Below are 22,070 nucleotides of genomic sequence, written 5' to 3' on the forward strand. Positions count from 1 at the left end.
ATATATTGCTACTGATATATTAATTGAAGATTAATTTTGTTTATTGTTTTTTATTGATATTATGTAATATTTGTTTTGTAAGAAATTTTTAATGGGATAGTCAGTTAATAATTTAATGCAGTAATATTTTATTAAACCTTTTTATGACCGATACATTTTACCCGCTTTCAATAATATATAAATAATTATTAAAATTATTGTAATTAAATTATGTTGATTATTTATATTTTTTTTAATACAGGACCATCATCTCCTTGGATGTCAGACTTGACAGAAGAATTTTTTCGGTCGTTATCGGCGCATCTGTGAGTAAAATAAATTTTGATATGAAAGTATACTTTTAAATTCAAATAAAATATAAGAACTAGTATAATTAAGAGGGTAAATAAAATTTACCTAGAGGATACCAAGCGTCAGTATTACCAGCATCCTTTCTAGCAGAGTCTAGTGCATCACGTATAGCCAATACTATACCATAACTCATGCATAATGGTGGCTCTCCAACAGCTTGAAACGATAAAATAAATAATTCCCAGGTTTTGCAAACAATATTTAAAGCTAGTGTAATATATAATATACCTTTAGATCGTAGAACTCCCAGGGGGTTCGGTGCATTACGTCTAAAGGATACACGAAAGTCCACGGGGATATCTTTAGCACCAGGTGGTTTATAATTCTAAGAGTTATAAATAATAAGACAAAGCCTCTTTAGTCCGTTTTAAAAATAATAAGGTAATAAAAATAAATAATAATAATTCACAAACCCAAGTACGGTGGTTCGCTAGGAGTCCAGTTTTAGGACAATAGACAAGGTCCTCGCTAGTCCAATACCCGATTCCCATTACATATGCGCCTTCTGCCTGTCCTAAATCAATCTCTGGATTCATGCTGATGCCAGCATCTTCCAATAAATCGACTCGACGAATCAAGTGTTGTCCCGTTAACAAATCCAGCTCCACCTCTGCTACAGTAGCACCATAGATTGGATACCCATGCTCTGGAGCATTGGTAACCCTAGATTCATGAATAGCTATTGTATCGTGTGTTAAGTTGAGGTCAATCAATGTACACAGTATCAAACATCAAATATACCCACTCAATATTTAGTGATATAACAGCAACGACTACATAAATTCGTGTGTTACTGTTATCATTATCATTACTATCGATATTACTTACATGCTCCGCGCGCAAAGATCAACATTTTTAGTATGAGCTGCGAATATTAATTCCTTCCATGTGGGATTGCCCAGTTCTTTTTTTATCGGTTCCAATCTCTCAAGTAATTCTTTGCAAGCATTCATTGTTGCCTGAATAAATAAAATATAAATGGAGTTATCAAAATTTGAATTTAAATAATTTTTAGTAAAATATTTACTCGTGCACAAGATTCACTTCCGACACTTCCACCAGTTACTGCATTATTCGGGGCAACAATATTATTCGAGGGTTTGACGTTGACCATTTCCAGATCGATGCCCAGTGTATAAGCAGCGGCCTGAGCAACCTGTATAACATTTACAGAGGATTATCTTCGATTCGCTTTATCCCGAGCCCGGTAGTCCGGTAGTTCGCTGGTAGCCTCGTACTCCTACAACACTAGACTACAGACTGTAGACTATAGACTGCGTTCATTACCTTAGTGTGAATACCCTGACCCATCTCGATGCCACCATGTGTAATAGCCACTGTACCATCTCGAGCGTAAATCGACACTAATGCATGAAACTGACCGAATGGACCAAAAGGATACGTCATTGGTATTAAAGACATTCCCCGTTTCTTCCATCTGTTTTCCTAAAATTTTAATTGTCATTTTTATTCAAGTCCCTACACAGAAAAAAAAAAATTCTTAACTGAAGGTAAATATTCATGATTCAAGAAAATTTTTTTGGAGACCTAAATTTTCTCAAATAAAGTAGAAATCTCCGACCAAGACAAAATTCTCTTGGCTCAAGAAAATCTTGACTTGGTATTCAAAAATATTTTCTTGACTCAAGAATTTTTTTTCTGTGTACAAGACTTTACTCTGATAAATTTTCAAATTCTGTTATTTTTAAATTCGGTATTCAAACATTTAGCGCGAAATTTAAAATTACTAATACACTTTACGTACACTATTAAAAAGCCGCACGCTCCGTTGTCGTGCTTCGTAATCAGATGAAATTTTTAAATCATCAATCATTTTACCGAGAGCTTCTTTGTCCTGAGCACTCATATTATTTAAGCGAACTTCAGTAGGATCTTTATTCAATACTTTAGATATATGCTCCATAATGTTCTCTGACATAGCAATGCCTTCTGTTGAACCTGTAAGGGGTTTAATAAAATAATAGCATGAAATATTAAACATCAAACGTTCGTATTCTCAGTACAGTACAGTGCAGTACAATGGCCTTTGAGGTACAGCAATTCAATTGATAAATTTCAGCATAATTTTAAAAATTATAAATTCCCCGAGCAGCGGGATAACAAACGTATGATATAATTATAATAATAATAACCTGGTGCGCGACAATAAGTATTAGAAGGTACGTCAGTGAGAGCGTCAACCACACCGACATTCCAGGTTGATCCGTCGTAACAGGTGTAAATATGTTGAAATGTCAAGACTGATGAAAATTCATTCCACGAGCACCCGGCATTATGCCAACTGGTACTGTTTAGATACTGAATTACACCCTGGGCGTCGACACCGACTTCATACTCTTGTCTTGCGTGCGGGCGCTTACCCAAACACATCATGTTACTCTCAATGGACATAATAAATCGCGCGGGACGATTTAATACATGTGATACGACGGCACATGCACAGGAAACAAGATTATTTCGTGATATCTTGGCGCCATATCCACCTCCTAGTCTTCGTACATTAATATTGACCCTGTATATATATATATTATCAATAGATGTATCAACGATACAACAAATAATTGGTAACAATTTATGTAGGTACGGGTTATGCAGCAAGTAGTTATTGGGGATTATAGATTTTGCAATACCCAAAGGTAAAGGAATTAATTTCCTCAGAGAGTTTGTGTTGAGGATTAACAATTAAGAAGCAAAGATATGAGAGACATAGGAAGCAAGATGCAGGAACCGAGCAAGTTTAAGTTAAACCTGATCTTGCGGTTTCAAAGCTCTTGCTTCGGGTCTTTAGACAAATATTAATATACAATATACGTTCGTGTATACAAGGGCGAGTTTGACAATTATTTATACGGTTACCTGTTGTTGGGAATACCGAGACAGTCAGCTATCGAAACTTGCGTGAGATCTATAAACTGCGATGTCGGATAGACGTCTATTCCGTCTTCTGTCGGAACGCAAACACAAGATTGCGGCTCCATTGTGTAGTGATACTGTCCCCCTATTTCTAAATCCCCTTTAATTACGTGTACGATATCATTACCTGTAATTATTTAAATAAATCATAAGAAATTTTTTGGTTTATCAGTAACCGGAACAAGCCCGTAATTATTTTACGCTGTAATTTAATAACAAAAAGTGCCAATCATCAGTCAAGTCGTTACTCTTTAAGTGCCAATCATTAGGTTCGTTATACTAATTAGTTTAATAAACTAACTAGTCGGTAGATTTTGATTGATTGATGGCCGATGGATGAAACAAATACCTTTTGATTTTGCGGGCACTGTAATTGTTGGTAATAATCTTGTACTGTCTGCTGAAGCGAGTACATCTTTTATTGTTATTATGGGCTTCCTTTTAGCCGTCTCTGAATAAGTTATTTTAACTTTTTTCGCGGCTTCATTTGCACGCGCGTAAGTTGTTGCTGCTATTACTCCGATTGGCTGACCCGAATACTGGATTTCTTTCTCCAAAAATATCTGCGTTAATTCAAAAGATAGAAAATTTTATGAGATACAGTATAAAGAAATTAAAATAAAAATAAAAAAATACTTTTCTATTAAAGTAAAAGAGGTCAAGTGTGTAATCTACCGAAAGTTTTAATTGTATACATCATTTTTTTTTATGTTATCTTTTAAAGCCGGAAAAAATATTTTTTATTCGTAATTAAATAATAAATGATAATTTTTTAGCGGGTTTCTTTGCAAGTTTTAAATTATTATTATTTTTTATTGATACTAAAAGTCAATTTATATTAAATTCCGAGAGGATTATGAAAACTAAAACGTAAATATTATTCGACAATGTTGCATTTTGATAAAAATGAATAAATAATATATAATCTTTTCTTGACTTGAATAGAAATAAAATCTGAATAGTAAAAAAAAGTTAATACCCATTTTCTTCGCCTTAAAAAAATAAAATCCTATTTAAATTTAATTTATGAATACGGTATTCATAATACAATTGCGCCCCGTAGTTATTTTTCCTTATTTCATTTCGACGAATGAAATTTTTATTTAAATAAAATAATAAAATTAAGTACCAGCTCATTATGGTCTAATAATATTTCTTTATTGGCACCATTGATTGAAAGATTATTACCAGGAACATCTTTGGCCGTCAGAAAAGCGACGACTCCATCCATCGCCTGTTAATTTCAATAAATTAAAAAAAATAATTTACCGGAAAAAATATTGTAGTGGCAACTCTCTGGGATAGTACTGAGTACTTTCCGTAAAAAAAAATTCAGGCAGTACTGTATGATATCTAGACTCTGTAGTCACTACTGTCCGGGATAGTACTGCACAGTTAAAAAATTAGTCTTAAATTTAACCCTTCGTTCATCACGCCGCGGTGTTCCGCCGCAGTGTATTTAATATTGCGGTGTTGCCAAGTATCATAATTATGATTTTTCAAAATTTAAAGCACACAAGCTGATACGAGTAGACAATTGTAATTACTTTTAGAATTTTTTAATTAAAATAAAAATTTTGTATTTAATAAAAATCTAAAAGAAAGAGATGAATTAAATGAGCTGGAAATGAGCCACTAGTGGTAACTGGCAACACTGCGCAGAAAATCCGAACAAATTCGACGTCCGAGTTTACTCGCGTTAGCGGCAAATCGCCGCGTTTCTCAGGTTTTCCAGCAAAAAAATTATTTTTTATTATCATTGATTAATTCGATACTAAAAAGTATAGTAGAAGAACTCTTAAAATTTTAAAAGACTAGGAAATGTTTTTTTTTTTTTTTAATAATCTTTTAATAAAAATTGCGGCGCCGCGCTCATAGCGCGACGGACGGAGGGTCAAACAATAATATAAGTTTAAAACTTGTTGGGATCACATAACACATTAAACTTTAGTTAAATTTACCCTTGATGGTGTCAAATAATAGACACAAAATATTTAACCATTGACTTTTTATACACAAGAACACAAAATTTTAAACTGTGGTCGCGCGCGTTTTGGTCCCCGGACAAAATATTCCCTGGACAATTGGTCTCCCGATGGTTGATCCTGAGGACTTCTATTCGAAACGGTTTTAAAATACGTTTGTATGGTGATGTGGCACATAAACTGCGTGAGTACTATCCAGAGAGTAGTGGATACAGTCTAAATAGCACACATTATATTGTCTGAAATTTTTTTTTACAGAAAGTACTCAGTACTATCCCAGAGAGCTGCCACTACTATATTGTTTTTTCCGTGTAAAAGCACACGAGTGTAAAATAATAATAATAATAATAATACCAGAGCTTCGGAAGCATCTATATTTTCAACAGTTCCGACAGCGAATTCCGCGTGTACGAATGCACAGAATACTTCGTTAGGTTGGGGCGGTAAATCGTTAACATACTGAGCTTCGCCAGACGTCTGGTAAATGGACTCCATTTTAGGCACCGGTTTATTAACTGGCCACAAATTTTTGTCTGTATCATAATCGTGTTTTCCAGACGAAACATCACGTTTCAACATACTACCACCGCTTCGTAATTTCTCCCCAACATTCTCCGACAACAAGTTAAGAACAAACTGTAATATTAAAAGCAAAAGAAAAAAAACCATTATTTTATCTTGTAAATTTTTCTTTGTCTTGCGATTAAAATATCGTACTAATTAAATTAATTAGTACGAGGAGGAAAGTTTATATCTTTAAAAAAAGTATTACCTTGTAAAATAATCCGAGAGATAAAGTTTTTCGGAATTCGGGAGAATAGTCGGGTAGTACACGGTCTGGTTTTAATTCTGCGTCAAGTGTATCCAATGCTTGTTTGAAGACATTCTTATCAAAGAGTGATTTTCCGTTTAGGAAATCTTCCATTGATGTTGCATGCAACTAAAAAAATCACGGAATTATATATATTTATGAAACACTGAAGGAGGTTTTATTGTTTGACAAATGGCTTGAGAAGAGATAAAACTCTTCAGACTTTTTACGTTGGATTTTTATGCAATATATCATTTTACTCGACATGTATTTTTATTATTTATCTTTTGTAATAAATATTTTAACGACTCAATTTAAAGACTTCACAGAATGCAAAAAATTTCTTCGCTCAAGTAAAAGTTGTTTTCTCTCAATAAATTTTTTCTGTGTGCACAGACTGTAAAAAATTTGAGAAGTGAACGCGGAGTAAATCCAAAAAAAATGGGTGACTGTATTTATTTAATTCCCTTGGAGTGAAATTCACTCCGAATTGGAGTAAATGCGGATTTAAATAAAACCCAGATCACTTCGAAAACACTCTGCTGGAAATACAAATTTCCATTTACTCCGTATGCGAAGTGATTTTTTCTGAAACTGCGGAACTCCGATAGTAAATTTGAATTTACATAAAATCTGTAATCACTCCGAATTTACTCCCGATTTTTTACAGTGTACCGATTTTTAAATTCGGTCCACATTTTGTTTTTATTAAACATTTATAATAATTGCCAAATGTCTACTGCATTTCAAAAGTACTTACAAAGTCATGCCGAATGCCGCCAAATATAATATTGGGTTTTTCCAAAACAACTCCTCTGGCGTCGAGTTTAAACAGAAAACCAGCATTAACATGAGCATGTGCATTTTGAGCTCGCGGCATTACCTAAACATTTTATTATAATTATGTTAATTAATATACATTTCATAAAGTTACTACGTTATTAATTAACCAATGCTGCTTAGCAGAATTTCAATTTGTTTGGGAATAAATTAAATATACAGATATGGTTACAAATATACATTGAAATATTTGTACACGTGAATATATATGCAAGTTTTATATGAATCCATGCATGTATGTTTATATATATTCATCTCATAGATACATTTACTGAACTCATTTATTTGTATAGCCAGTAAATGCAAAGGATTTCCCCCGGCTATACTCATAACGTAACTGCATAAACCATTTCCTTAAGTTACCTTATAAGATCGATACACATGCTCCGGGTTTAACGCTGGTATAACGATGCTGTATATTATTTTATGTTTCATATCTGTGTTGAGGAAAGTCATTAGATTCATACTTTTTTTCTGTCCGGGTGACTCCACTGTAAAAATAAATAATTCATTTTATTTTTAATTTCCATTGGAGTTCACTGTAAAAAAAAAACCAGGGTATGTTCAGGCGGTGTAGGTTAAAATTTTCGGTGTTAAAATAACACCAACGGTGTAAATATTTTTTATTGGTGTTAAAAAAATTTTTCTCAAGATAATATTTACACTGTAAAAAGACTGGTGTTAAAAATGGACTAATTTTAACTCCGCGCGGTGTTAAAATGGAATTACACCGATGTAGGAGGCGTAATTCGGCGGTCTTAAAATACCGGTGTAAACTGCGTCCGCTCAGAGTAATAACTTTGGGAAGCTTATAAAATACAAAAAATATCTTGACACACACACATACTCACTCACGAGCACACACTCACACATATGTACACATCCCCAAAGTAAAATATTTTGACACCGGTAAAGAATATTTACACCGGTGGCGGCATTAATTTTACACCGCTTTCGGTGTTGAAATTTAACACCGCCAATTTTAACACCTACACCGCTTGGATTTACCCCGATGATTTTACAGTGTATTAAATTTTAATATTTTTTTTTCTAATTTCTATACGTGGAATTTTTTTACACCGATTTTACACCGGTATTTTAACACCGTCTGCACCGGTGTTATTTCATTTGAACACCGCTCTTTTTACAGTATTTGAATTTATTAACCACAGTCAAAAATTTCAAATAGAAGATAAATATATACTGAGTTACGAATGCCAAAAAATCAAATTTAATATAGAAAATTATTGGAGTGTTAAATATTTTAACGGATTAATCAATTTTAAAATTTTATGATTTGTTATCAGGGTATTAATTAGCGTTCGTACAAATTAGTATGAATGAATGAATAATTGTTCCAGTGTATAGCCGCATGTACGACCTTTTACACTTTTTGCCTTTACATCGCAACTGCTTCCTTTCTTTATCTGCTTTTTCATTGTGCGGCTGTGGCCCGACTTGTGCTTATACTGTACTGTACCATTACGGTGATACCCTATCCTCCACCTTGGCTGTGGGGGTCTAGGGGCAAGGAAAACCACAGAGAAAACCATTGCCAGTACAGTTCGGTTTGGGTGAAGCTCCATTGGTCGATAAAATTCCCATTTTACCGATCACTGGATCTTCATCCCGCGCCTAACGGTCAGAGACCTTCGTTCGAACCCAACGCGTGGCTAAACGGTCACCCAGCCAAGTAGTGGCCATGCTCAATGCTACTTAACTTCGGTGATCGCCCGAGCCACGCGTGTGCCGAACGGCTGCCTCAGCCGCTTCTCGTACAAATTAGTAATTTTATCTACAGTATTTACTTCCGTGGACGCATTAAATTTTCTTTTTACTATTGAGATAAAAATGTATAAAATTATTTAAAAATTTAATTTAACTGTTACGTTACTTGAATGATAAATATAAGAAGCTTAGTACTTTTATTTGTGCCGGTATCATAAAGCTCGAGTCTATTTGAGCGATTTAAATTTTCATTATTATGTTCAAGCTATTTCATATACCAGGTATTCAGTTTGGATGAATCATTAATTAATATGCCGTAAAGTTAATTTTGAATTTAAAAAATATTAAAGTCTTCGATAAAATTAAATTGCACAAAGTTATAGCCTTTGAGCGCTTAAAAGTCCGTACAAAAATATATATATATATATTGAATAAAATTTGATATTTTGGCATGAAAACTGTATTATTGAATCGTTTATGGTTTTCATATGGCAGCGGACACGTGAAACAAAACTCTAAAGTAATGAAATGTGATATAAAATTTTACGGATATGTATCTCGGCTCCGGCGGTTTCCAGTAGCAGAAACAAATCCGAGGGAAACTCGTGGTGTTTGTGCTTTATCATCAGATTTCCAGCCAACGTTCCTATCTGTAAGGACACAGAAACAGGGTATACATACACACGTTACTTTCCCAAGTTGCTTTTCTTTAATTAACAAACTAAATATATAAGCTCTATATCTTGATCTACTTTTCTCTCAAAGCTATTTTATTTAATCCATTAAAAACATAACACGTTACAGATGCCATAAACGCGTAGTCTACCAAAAGATACCGTTGAAAAGTCAAACACTAGATTAAATCCGGAGTGAATGCGGGGCAAAATTGTCATTCATTTAATTTCCTTAGAGTAAAATTTACTCCACAGAGGAGTTAATTTTAACATTAAGCTGCGGGTCAGCTCGAAATAAAATCCAAGTTACTTCGAAATCACCGCCGAAAAAAAGTCAATTTACTCCGTATTTTTCTGTATTCACTCCCGATTTTTCACAGCGAGGGTGTACTAAAAAATTTCAAAATTTGTATTCTATTATTTTTCTACTTACCAGCGAAAAATAAATCGATTCCGGAAAAAACTAACGCTCTTATTAGGGTGGGTTGAAAAAAAAACTTTTTTTTTGTTTTTCTTAGCATGGGGGTAGAATTTGTAACTTATAAAAAAAAAAAAATTTTTCAAGAAAAAAAAAATTTTTTTACTCAACATTTTGAGGTGGCCCACTCGTTTTTAAAATAAATAATTGATTAAACGGGGTAGTTCCAACGAAAAAAATTTTTTTTTGTCCAAAATCGTGGAAAACATCTAATAATTGTCGAATGTGATTTTTTTTTACTTCACTTTCATTTTAATTCAAAAGAAAATGCTTTTTATTTTTGAATTTTTTTACTTAAATTACAAAAATAATAGGAAAGAAAATTTTTCAACTCCTGACTTTCAATTAGCTTTCAAGGGAACACCCTACAGATTCTAGAACACCATGTAATTTTTTTCGTTGGGACTACCCCGTTTGATCAATTATTTATTTTAAAAACGATTGGGCCACCTCAAAATGTTGGGTAAAAAAATTTTTTTTTTTCTTAAAAATTTTTTTTTTTTATAAGGTACAAATTCTACCCCCATGCTAAGAAAAACAAAAAATAAGTTGTTTTTCAACCCACCCTAACTCTTATGGGAGCTGTAACGATAAGTATAAAAAAAATAAAATAATTAACAAAAAAACTGACATTACGAATAGCGACGCTGGCAATAACGTCGACGTGATTAGCCATGTGCTGCAAATGTTGAAACCCCGGGTCCTTTGAGTACTTTTTGAAGGTGTTTTTGGCAACAGTTAGGGTGCAGTTACCGCCGAATGTGAGGGTTGTGTCGTTTTTTTCAACCCGATGTAGGTCAGTAACGTCATTCAAATCCAAATATATTTGGGGCTTCTCCAGTCGGTAAACACCTGCGGGCACAGAGACACAATATACAATACAATCTGCATACATACAATAGCGTCGTTATATGTTAGTATCATCGATCGCTCATTATCACCACATCGTGAATCCTCGTGCCGATGTTAGAGCTCAAGTATAACACCTACAAGCCCGGCTAATTGTTGTATCTACTGATTTTGTGGCCATTATTATCTATAATATAATATTCTACACCCTCTACTATATTCTATCACCAGTACCGGCACCGTTCCCAACATCACCACCACGACCGAGAATATTTTATTATATATCTTAGCCGTACCATGCCCGGTGTTGCCGCCATTTAATACATAAGTTGCATCTGGATTGTTATTAAAGACATTGAAGAGACCCTCAACAGAGAGAACTTTGTGAAACTGTACATTATTCATCGCCATTATGTGAACTTCGCACAATTTCGCTGCCGTATCCGGCGTTTCCTCTCTGCTACCGCTTATACTGATGCAGTTACCTTTACAAGGTTCTCCGGACTTTGGACAAGTCTTGAGCTTGTACAGTTCCTGTACATGTTCAAAAATATATACATATATTCATAAATATTTATTTAACATTTTCACTACTAAATATCTTGATTAATAGTAATAGAAAAATTATTACAAAATTTCAGAGAAATTAGACAATTTTTGCGGTCGCTCACAATTTTTAAAAATTCAAAAAACAATTTTTCCCGCCTTCGAGTAAACTTTCGTTTTTTCTTGTCAAAGTCTGAGTAAATAATTAATGATTTTTTGACTGACGAAAATTTTAATTAAATTTATTATAATTTTTTAAAAAATAATTTTAAATATTTTTCTACGTATGAATAAAAATTTTGACGAAATAATTTTCATTTTTAAATAAATCGTTAGCTTTTCATGAAAACAAAAACACATGTTAATATTTAATATAGGGTAGAGGTACCATTTGTGGCCACTGCTCCATTTTTGGACACTTGATACTTTATTTTAATTAACGAAAAAGTGTCAAATAAAATTTCCAGTTTCATAGCGGGTTAAAAGTATCTTTAAATTCATTTTAAAAATTAATTTTGTCATTGCGTCTTTAATAAATTATTTTATTTGAATTTTTCAAGTGTCCAAAACTGGCCCTAAAGTGGCCAAAAACGGTACCTCTACCCTATATTTTTAAATTTTATTAAAAAAAAATAAAATTACAAAAATACAAAAAAAAATATAATTCAGAAGTTAACAGACAATCGGAAATTTTCGGATGTTTTTTTTTTACCGGACAATTAGAAAAAAAAAAAAAACTGAAAAAATGCACATGTAGATAATTTAAAAACCTATAGGTGCAATTTTTTCAAATACTTTTTTTTTTCATAATTTACTGTCTAAAATAAAATCCAAAAATTATTAGACGTCTGCTAACTTCAGTATCATAAAAAAATATATAAAAAATTTTCGCTTACGCTAAAATTAAAGGCCTTTTATTTCAAAAATTATCACGATATTTTTGAGCGAGACATAATTTTAAAAATAAGGGAGATAATCCTCACTAATATTTATGTAACTTATATATGTATATGTGATACCGTAATCAATAAACAAAACTATGCAATCATTTAAAAGCTATAAAAAGAAAGATAACTAGAGCTTATGTAAACTGTAAGCTCATTATATACAGCAGGTTTAATGTCTAATTAACCAACTTCTTGTTCGCTTCAGCGAATCAATTATGTAAGCGCATCAAAATTGTCCATCATAAGCGTCGCTAATTATCTTGATAATGGAAAATATAAAATGCGCTTAAATAATAAAATTATAAAGTTCTATAAAATTACTAATAAGCAGATATATATATACTTATGGAGAGCATAGCAGTAAAAACTGGAGTTAAAGTAGTGATAGCCGGTCCATTACCTCGATGTCGTGAATCTTTTGTGATAGCTCAGGTTCGGCGTCCACAGCTAAGCCTTTAAAGGCATCTAGAATAGGACGATAACCAGTGCAACGGCAGATATTACTTCCAAATGAATTTTCAATCTCTTTCATCGTTAATTCGTCTTTACTTTGCATTAAACTAAAATTCAATAATACATACAAGTACATCAATTGCTTTGTTTTATTATGATAATTATAATTATTATTACCATTACATATTTACACTCACGAATTCTCTGTTTGATTAATTATACAGACCTACCTGTACATATTCATGACCATACCCGGCGAGCAATAACCGCATTGCGAGCCATTCATTCCCGCGAGTGCTGTTTGAATCTTGTGATAACCAATTTTTTTGTTACCTATTCCCTCGACAGTCTTGATTTTCCATCTGACAAAATTATTTATATATATGATTATGATAAGTTTACGGAAATATCTTTTTTAACAAACGTCAAAAATAATTTGAATAAAATTCAGGTTTTTTTTATACGGAATGAGCTGATTTAAATTACAATATTTTTAATTTTTCATTTTATAATTTCGGTGAACTTCTGACTCAATAATCCGTCATGGTGACCACAGATTTTTGAAACTGAAATTCCCTGACTTTTCCAGATATTCCAGTCCAATAATTAGAAAATTTCATGACCATATGTTCTAATATTGAATCATTGGAAATATTTATTTAATTCAAAATAAAAAGTTGAAATTAAATTCAAGAAATAATCAGTCAAATAGTCAAAAGAAAAGATAGTAAAAATTTTTCCAGCTTTGTGACGAAATTCCCTGACTTTTCCAGGTTTTTCAGGTTTTTCAGAAATGTGGCCACCATGTCCATGTTAATTATTATTATATATGTATAGTTTGAGGGCATTGTCTGACAGTGCTCCGACTTTTTAAAAATATGCAATGATTTTCAAGTGTCGCAATTGTAGTAAAATTTTATTAATTAATTAAAACCATAATTGAAAAAAGGACATCATAGTTTAGTAATTTCGCCGAGGTATAGATTAAAAAAAATAAATTACTTACAATTGTTACTAATTAGGAGTTGAAAAAATTTTTTTGAATAAATTTTAGCCTACAAAATTTTGAAATTCGAATTTTAGAATCGACATGAAGATTTTACTGAAATTTTTTTTAAATCTATACCTCGGCGAAATTACTATACTATGATGTCCTTTTTCACTTAAGAGGGGTTTGCACTTTTCTCTCTATTAAACTCAAGTCCTCAAACGGTACTATCTTTGTTGCACTTGTGCAGTAAATGGAAACTTTGGCCGAGTTTTTCTCTTAAACAAACGAATATTAAAACAATTAAAGCGCACTTCGCTAGATTAGACAGTAGTGCAGTACTGTGCGGTCTATATTTTGTATTTAGAGATTTTGCTTCCGAAAAAAACTCAGCCGAAAATATCTGATAACCCCAGTGAAGGTTTAATTTTTTTTTTTAAATGAATTTATAAAATTTTGATACGCTGACAGTCGAAAGCGATTGAAAATTTAAAAAAAGTGGGAGGCATTAGAGAATGGCCTTAATTATAAGAGATTTAAAATTCTTTCTAAATTAATTGGCTTTAAATAAAATGTTAACGTGCAGTATAATCTTAGTTAATAAACTTAAGTTTAATTGGATTTAAAGATAATTAAAATAAAAGTACACACGAGTTTTTTTCTAAAATTTAATCACGTCCAATTAAGTGATTCGTCAGTAAAGGTTTAGATCTACCAGTAGTTTTAGTTCATTATTTTTCAGTCACTAGTTGGATCAAATTTTCTAATTACTTCTCTGTAGACTTTATCTGTTCTATGGTTGAATTTAATTTAAAAAAATGTTTTTTTTTCCTCATTTTAAATTTCATTCTTATTAATTGTATACTCAACCCATTGCAAATGAGGACTGGGACTAGACATGAGTTAACAGCAAGTGTTTCACCGCGAATCTCAGCAGCAACTATGCAAGCACCACATCCACCCTCATGACACATCGACTTTGTACCCCGTAGCTTTGCGTGCTCTCTGATAAAAACATTCAACGATGTCTCGGGTGGTATGTTCTCTTGCACTGGAATAAAAATAGTCAAGTTTTTTCCTTATCATCTACTCACTCTCCTCTCCTCTATTCAATTCAATTCAACTCTTTTGTCCGCTTTTTTTATTACTGATTAATTTTTTTTATTCAAATACAAAGCTCATGCGATATCGATGTAAATTTCAAAGTTGTCATTACTGTCAATGGTTTCATACTTTTATTTTATCTCTTTGTTCTTACTCACTTAGCAACAGTAATAACAGATAATTCAATAAATTATTAACTCGAGGCTCGTAGGAGATTAAATTTTTATGCTGGAAATTAAACAATCTCTTGATACAGTCGAGTTGCGTTATAAGTCCGCTTACAAGGATGTAGGGGAATATTATTCTAAGAGTTCTTGTACCCCCACTTTTGTTCAGTACTCGATTATTCTTCTCCTACTTTACAAGTGTGTGATTATTTATCATAATTGCGTTATGAGTCTGCCCGATTGATGTCCATTAATTTATAATTAATTGTTTAACTGATTATTATAATAATACAGATTCTATGATTATTATATCAATAATATTTATTAAATATGTTAATAAAAGTAGTATTTTAATTAAAAATTAACATTTAATTCGTCTCACCAACGTCCCGGTCTCATATCAAGAGACTGAAATTAATTTTTTTAAAGAGAAATATGAGTCAACGAACTTATAATGACCGGACTCATAAAGCGATTCGACTGTAGTTATTTTTTAATTTTAAAATATAATGCCGCCAAAAATAAATTTGAATAGTAAAATAATAAACCGTAGAAAATTTAAATAGAAATTTTTTTTTTCCATTAAAAAAAAAAATTAATCAACTAAAGCCTGGAAATATTTTAGTCTTTCATTTACTCAACATAAATTTGAGACTGGGCTTAAGTTTAGTGAATTTTATTTTTTTTATTTATCAGATTATTAAAAAAAATTAAATTATCCGAATGATTATTAACAGATACATTGTTTTTAATATTTCGTATCATAATATCCTGTTGACGTAATCAGTTACCGTCACGGCTAGTTACCTCTTATTTCTTTAGGAAAATTACTGTGCAATTTAAAACCCACCGATTACTTATGTATTATAGTTGTAACAAGATGACGATAAAATTTAAAATAATTTCAAAAAAAAATTCTTAAAATTACATAAAAATATTCAATTCTCACCTGTATAAGTGACATCATTTATTGTGAATTCCACATATCCTTTGGAATCCCTGTTATAAATTTAATTAACAAAAATAAATTAAATTTTGTCATCATTCGAGCGATCAATTTTAATGAGAATTCCCGGGGCTTTGAAATCGACATCATACGCTCGGGTTAAATTTTCCCTCCGAATTAAAATTTTTAGCGCACTGGAGTCGGTCAGTTAACAAACCAACCGAGTTTCAAAATAATAATATACCAAAAAAAAAAAAAACAAACATATAAAGAAATCGTGTGGCTTTCACTGACCCGTCAATATACGTAACGTTAAATCGCGCGTCGCAGTGATAACCCATAAACATTAACATCAAAAGTACAATCACTGGATAAAATTATAAAAAATAAAATAAAATTCTTACGAAACTGAATAAAATAAATAATAAAAGATTTAAATTACTACTGTACACTTACCCGCCGACACCGTACGCAGCTTGACCCATCTCGTTATCTAATTGCTCTCGGTAACTCTTTGACAACTGATCAAAGTAATGAAACTCGAGCAGTTTACTTTAGACACTTAACTAGAAACTCGTTACAATTAACCCGAGTACGTAAAATACGAGTTATTATTAAATTTATAAATTACCCAGGTCCGAGTGTCAGAGCAACCCGAGCAACCGGTTTACTCTTTCAATAACTTTTTATTCTTTTTATTTAATATCAGGTTTAAATTTACTTTTTAATCCAACTACTGGAATCGCTCGTGCATTTGGATACAATGTTATCCTTCGTGTTCATTATATACATTCCGTACACCACCACCCCCACCACCACTTGTATTATGCCAGACTCGATCCACGATTTCAAGTATCCGTTGGTCTACTCGATGGATACTATACATTATATATATCTATATCCATATATATGAGGGTAATTCCTCTCGATAACTATGAATCCATAATTTAATCCTAAGACTAAACTATTATTACGATTAAACCACTTGGTTAAGGGTAATTACGGAGTGAAATATACCGACAATAAGCTGTGTAATTAATGCTACTGCTTTTCAATCAATGATTTATTATATTAATAAATTTATTAATACAATGAGATCCAACACAACTAGATATTTATCATTTACAGATATTAATATTTAATATCAATATTAATAATATCTATTAATCACTTTAACACCTCAAATAACGATACTTATTATTATCAATTCAATAAATCACTTATTTGTCTTTACGATTTACTTAATTATAAATAAATCTCAAAAAAAAAAAAAAAAATTAAGTACTTTCATTACGTACATTGGTCTAGTCAACTAGAACTCGCGTTTTAATTATAAATATTAATCATTTAGAAAATTAGTTAATACGAAAAACAAAAAAAAAATATAAATCTTGGAAAAAAAAAACTTATTTTTTAAAAATATCAAATAACGGAGTCTGAATTCAATTCGTGACTCGTCTTTAACTTTGTAGTATTAACTAAATTAATATTTATCATTAGCAGTTTTTTTAACGCTTTTTGTAAAACTTTATCTCGGAGTATTTTGCAACACGATGTAAAAATAAATGGTTATAGTATTTCTTAGCTGTAATATCTTAAGTCACTAGTAAGGCACTGATGTATATATATTTATATAAGTAATTAGCGATACTTATATTAATTAGTTTTTCTTAGGAGTAACTTCATCTTCGGTAGTAGCGGGTGAGGATTCAGTCTTTATTTTATCCGGGGTGAGCATCGTCGTTGTGTCTGGACTCTCTGTCTCCGAGACACTCTTGTTATTATCCTTATCTTTATTTTCCTTGTTACGTGATTTTTTTGACCCGGATCTCTTCTTTTTAATATCTAGTGACTCGAGTTTTATTTCAAGTTCTTTTTCGGGATCAAAGTGACTCTCTAGGATGTCCAAAAGATCCGATTTTTCTTTGTCAGTTGCTTTAGTCAGTTTGTCTTTGATCAGTTGCTCCATGGCTTTCATTTTGTCACTCGCCCAGACATTCTGAAACCAAATTAATCATTTATTTATCATTTATAAAATTTTATTTAAGTAAAAATAAATGAAATAAACCTTAAGTTGTTCATAATCAATCCCAGCTTCAGCCAGTAATCGGCGAAGTGGAGTTGCGTGTTGACGTTCTCGACGAGTTATCTCCATTAAAGGTTTGAAGATGGGTTTCAAAGTGAATTGACGTTCAAGTACTTGCTTTAATACTTCGTACTCGTCTTCCTCAGACTCAACTGGCTCGACAAATTCACGTACGAACTCAACGGTTGCTTCTGAAGCAGCCTCACTGTCTCCTTTGCCTTCGGTAGTCGGGGCGTTTTCTTCTCCGTTGCTTAGATGCTGAATTATTTGTAATGCAAGTCGTGCGCGAATTGTTGCATTATCTAATTCCATGTCTTCCTTCTGGATAAAATTAATTTTAATATAAATTTAAATTAATAGGCGGGAAAAAAAGTATTTTAAATATTTAAAAGAAATATTAAGTAATACCTGATTCAGCAGCACTCGAGACAATGTTCTCAGCGAAAAAGCCTGCAATGTATTGGCACATTTACAACTGGCAACCTCGAAACCGTTGATAAATCCTTTGACGGTTGTCTTGAATCGGTCGAGGAGTTTGTATTTCATCAATGAAGACAAAACCAATGATGGGATAACTTTACGGGGTTCGTGATGGACTAAAATAACACCGTCTTTAGCATCGCCTTGAACTGTTTCTAGCCATGTTAAGAAATCATGCAGAGCTGAAATTTCGCTTTTCGTCTTCAAAACCTGGAAATTTATTTTTATGTTTAATAATTTCTCCTTTACAGACTGATATTATAATTACGCGTTACTCAATCTATTTTTAGTCATGAAATAAATGATTTTAAAAAATTCTTATCTACGCTTTTAAACTGACAAAAAAATTATAACTCTGCTAGTCTCGGTGTTATAGAAAAAATATGAGTGTTTACTTTGTAGTGAACTGTATTATGTAGTTCGAGGTTTGTTTCAAAATTATTTTTTGTGGATACAAAAATTCAAACAGACTTTTTTAAATTATTCAACACATCAATAATTATTAATATGTTGAATAAATAAATGACGTTAATCTCAAAGTAATTTATTCAAGTGTTTAATAATTTTCGGAACTGTGAAAATATTTTATGTTGAAACAAAAATTCCGCATGTTAATAATTTTTAAATTTGAGTGATACATAAAGCGCTTTATATTAATTTTAAAATTTTTAATCAGTAAAAGCGATTAATTAAATTCGGGTCTAGACAGAACAAAGTATTTCTTGATGCAAGAGAAATTTCGCATTATGAAATGAAAACAAAAATTTTACTAGGACTAGAAAAAATTTTTTGCTTCAGAAATTCTTTTTTTTTCTGTATAATATCAAATATTCTTTATTATAATTTCAAGTAATTAATTTTTTTAAATATTTATTAAATTTGAGATTTTACAATTCAATTCCATAATTTTTTAAAAAATAAATTCGGTTCTTAATTTATTTTTTTAAACGAGCCCTTAAAAAAATATGAGTGTGAGCAGACATCAGACAAATTTAAAATTATAATTTAATTGAGTAAATAATTGAAAAAATAAAATTACAAAAAAATGCGCATTTAAAAATTTTAAAAATTAAGTGCATTTTTTTTTATTTATTTATAATTTCGAATTCTTCTGACGTCTGCTGCATTCACATTCATAAAAAAATTATATTTAATTCATTAACAAGCCACAAGAACTTTCAAAATTTTGTGACCCTGAAGTTAATAAACAATTAAAATTTTTGGATTTTTTCTTCGACAAATCAATTTCCAAAAAAAAAAAAAATGCATGTGTAGAAAATTAAAAAATCTCTAGGTGTAATTATTGTGAATACATAAATTTTTTAAATTTATCATTTTTAAAAAAATCAAAAAGTCATCAAACCTCGGCAAACTTGAGAATCACAAAATTCATGAGTGTGAATGTAGCAGACATCAGACAAATTTTTAATTATAAATAAATAGAGTAAATAATTTCAAAAATAATATTTATAAAAAATGCACTTATTAATTTTTTAAATGCGCATTTTTTTTAAATTTAATTTTTTTAATTATTTACTCTATTTATTAATAATTTTGAATTTGTCTGATGTCTGCTACATTCACACTCATCAAAATTCTCCAGTAATTAGACTTATATTTATTAATCGTATGATATAAATATATATAAAAATAAATATACCTTGTTAGTTTTAGAGTTTTTCATAATACGGTATTTACCGACAGTAACAATTTTCAAACTGTGTCTTTTACGTGCCGGTGGGGATAAATTTTTGAAAGGCATCACGTACTGACTGAATGATGAACTGCTGGTGTAACCAGCAATCTGACAAATTTCGTCAATTAGTTTTTTTCCTGTCGTGTCCATATCCCATCCCACGAGCCGGTAGTTACCCGGAGAAATTCCTCTAGCTCCCGGCGATGGTTTTACTGTCACCGGGGTTTCACCTTCATCAACAGTCGTCGAGGAAACCATCTTGCCTCGCTGATAAATTACTACGTGACTATAAAAGTAAATAATAATAAAGAAACAATAGATAGACTACAATAAATTCCGTGAGCAATATATTCAAGTAAAACAGTATCGAGTATAATGTATTCATTTTAAAATATATATTTTCATATTTTATATTTTATTTTATTATCATACGAAGGAATTTATTAGTCTTTAGTATTTACAGCTTAACTTTTTTTTGCTTTCGTGTTTAGTTGTCGAGTTTAACTAAATGACATTGAAAACTTATTTATATTATTATTATTATATTTACAAGAGATTTTAATCTGTTGCTACGCTAAATTTTTTTTTTCCTCACTTCAATACTTAGAATCTTGTTCAAATAAATAAAGTAACGAATGAAAAAAAAAAAAATGCTCAGTAAAAATGATCCTGAAGTAAGCAGCCGTTTAATAATTTTTGGACTTTTTTTAAAACTATAAATTATTTAAAAAAATATTTGAAAAAATTGCACCTACATATTTTTTAATTTTCTACATGTGCATTTTTTCGGTTTTTATTTTTTTGTTATCGATTTGTACAAAAAATCCGAAAATTTTCGTCTGTTAATTTCGGGATCCTGAAGTTGAAAGACTGAAAAATTTTTGGTTTTGTTTTCAACATCAATTAAAAAAAAAAAAAATTAAACTAAAAATATGCACATGTAGAGAATTCAAAAAGCTATAGGTGGAATTTTTTCAAATATTTTTTTCTCTACAATTTATAGTTTTAAAAAAAGTCAAAAAATTATGAGACGTTGGCTCACTTCAGTTCCGTCAGTAAAATTGAAGAAAAAAAATTGAATAGAAAAATTAAAAATAATTTTATTGCGGATTTTTTTTTTTTAAACAAAAAATATTTACAATAATTTTTGTAATTATAAAAAATTATGAAAAAAATTAAAAAAAAAAAAAAACGTACAGCGCAATAAAATTTTTTTGTTTAAATTAAAAAAAACCGCACCCATTAAATAAATTTAATTATACTTACCAAAGAAAATGAATTTATTTAAATGCAGCTTAAAACAAATGAACCTCGTACACGTGTTTTTAAATTATATAATTATTTTTACGCGTTAATATTCTATAACTAGAATAAAAAAATGATAATAATAAGTACGTTGTTTTATTTTTTTAATCCAACAAAAAATATATATATATTTGTTTGATAATAATAATAAAAAATCTAGCTCTAGTAAGACATCTTACTAATACTCGGTACTTATCAAAAGTAATATCACGAGTGTTCGCACGTGTCGCGATGTAATGTGTAATAAAATGCGAAACAAATTAATAACTGAACCCAGCTAGCGAGAGTCAATTTTTTTCGCGCATGCGCACTTAGTATTCGTAAGAAAAAAATTCTCTGGTTGGCTCAGAAATATCGACGAATTTTATTGGCAGATCATTTGATTATTTGAATTTTTCCCGCTACTAGTTACCGTTGCGCGGGAAAACAATAAGATTTGAATATTGACATTATATTATTTATTTATTAATTCCGTTATATATTTAAGTAAATACTCATGACATTTATTATTATTTATTGTTATTTACATGTAAAATATAATCAAGTGTCAACTTAAAGTGACAGGTGTCAATTTTTTAAATTTTTAAATAAATAAATAAAATGTAAGAATAAAAATTTAAAAATTCGTATTTAGATCACGGAAAAATTAGCGCGCGCTTTTTTTCAAATTTCATTATTTTAATTAATTAATTTATTTATTCA

The 22,070-nt window shown here is 30.8% G+C and overlaps 2 protein-coding genes across 4 annotated transcripts; both read right to left on the reverse strand.

The window, feature by feature from the left end:
• Positions 1-34: 34 nt before the first annotated feature.
• On the reverse strand, positions 35-16,576 carry LOC130666311 (uncharacterized). The gene is made up of 24 exons (XM_057467168.1): positions 16,258-16,576; positions 15,805-15,854; positions 14,455-14,635; positions 12,827-12,958; positions 12,544-12,703; positions 10,947-11,184; positions 10,433-10,653; positions 9,197-9,299; positions 7,285-7,412; positions 6,842-6,964; positions 6,043-6,210; positions 5,625-5,906; positions 4,415-4,519; positions 3,635-3,848; positions 3,229-3,412; positions 2,505-2,884; positions 2,117-2,310; positions 1,639-1,797; positions 1,379-1,507; positions 1,180-1,310; positions 765-1,014; positions 580-676; positions 397-507; positions 35-303 (listed from the first exon to the last, which is right to left on the reverse strand). Exons 1-24 carry the CDS (start codon positions 16,284-16,286, stop codon positions 233-235), a joined length of 3,840 nt encoding a protein of 1,279 aa, XP_057323151.1. The 5' UTR covers positions 16,287-16,576; the 3' UTR covers positions 35-232.
• Positions 16,577-16,831: 255 nt separating this feature from the next.
• On the reverse strand, positions 16,832-21,623 carry LOC130666312 (maternal protein exuperantia). Of its 3 annotated transcripts, none has more exons than XM_057467171.1 (5): positions 21,330-21,623; positions 20,028-20,349; positions 18,296-18,577; positions 17,870-18,205; positions 16,832-17,800 (listed from the first exon to the last, which is right to left on the reverse strand). In XM_057467171.1, exons 2-5 carry the CDS (start codon positions 20,319-20,321, stop codon positions 17,462-17,464), a joined length of 1,251 nt encoding a protein of 416 aa, XP_057323154.1. In that variant the 5' UTR covers positions 20,322-20,349; positions 21,330-21,623; the 3' UTR covers positions 16,832-17,461. The 3 variants fall into 3 exon arrangements, with proteins under 3 accessions (XP_057323154.1, XP_057323153.1, XP_057323152.1); XM_057467170.1 differs by having other exon boundaries at positions 17,870-18,208; positions 20,028-20,341; positions 21,330-21,622; XM_057467169.1 differs by having other exon boundaries at positions 17,870-18,208; positions 21,330-21,622.
• Between the last annotated feature and the right edge of the window lie 447 nt (positions 21,624-22,070).

Source organism: Microplitis mediator, chromosome 4, assembly GCF_029852145.1.
Source record: "Microplitis mediator isolate UGA2020A chromosome 4, iyMicMedi2.1, whole genome shotgun sequence".
NCBI lineage: Eukaryota > Metazoa > Arthropoda > Insecta > Hymenoptera > Braconidae > Microplitis > Microplitis mediator.

Excerpts from the sequence above, each read along its gene's own strand:
- LOC130666311 (XM_057467168.1), bottom strand. The coding sequence starts at position 16,286 with ATGGGTCAAGCTGCGTACGGTGTCGGCGG. Across the intron at positions 2,885-3,228 it reads CTCGGTATTCCCAACAACAG|GGTCAATATTAATGTACGAA; the intron begins GTAACCGTATAA and ends ATATATATACAG. Across the intron at positions 1,508-1,638 it reads GTCAGGGTATTCACACTAAG|GTTGCTCAGGCCGCTGCTTA; the intron begins GTAATGAACGCA and ends AATGTTATACAG.
- LOC130666312 (XM_057467170.1), bottom strand. The coding sequence starts at position 20,321 with ATGGTTTCCTCGACGACTGTTGATGAAGGTGAAACCCCGGTGACAGTA. Across the intron at positions 18,209-18,295 it reads CTCGAGTGCTGCTGAATCAG|AAGGAAGACATGGAATTAGA; the intron begins GTATTACTTAAT and ends AATTTTATCCAG. Across the intron at positions 17,801-17,869 it reads TTGATTATGAACAACTTAAG|AATGTCTGGGCGAGTGACAA; the intron begins GTTTATTTCATT and ends ATTTGGTTTCAG.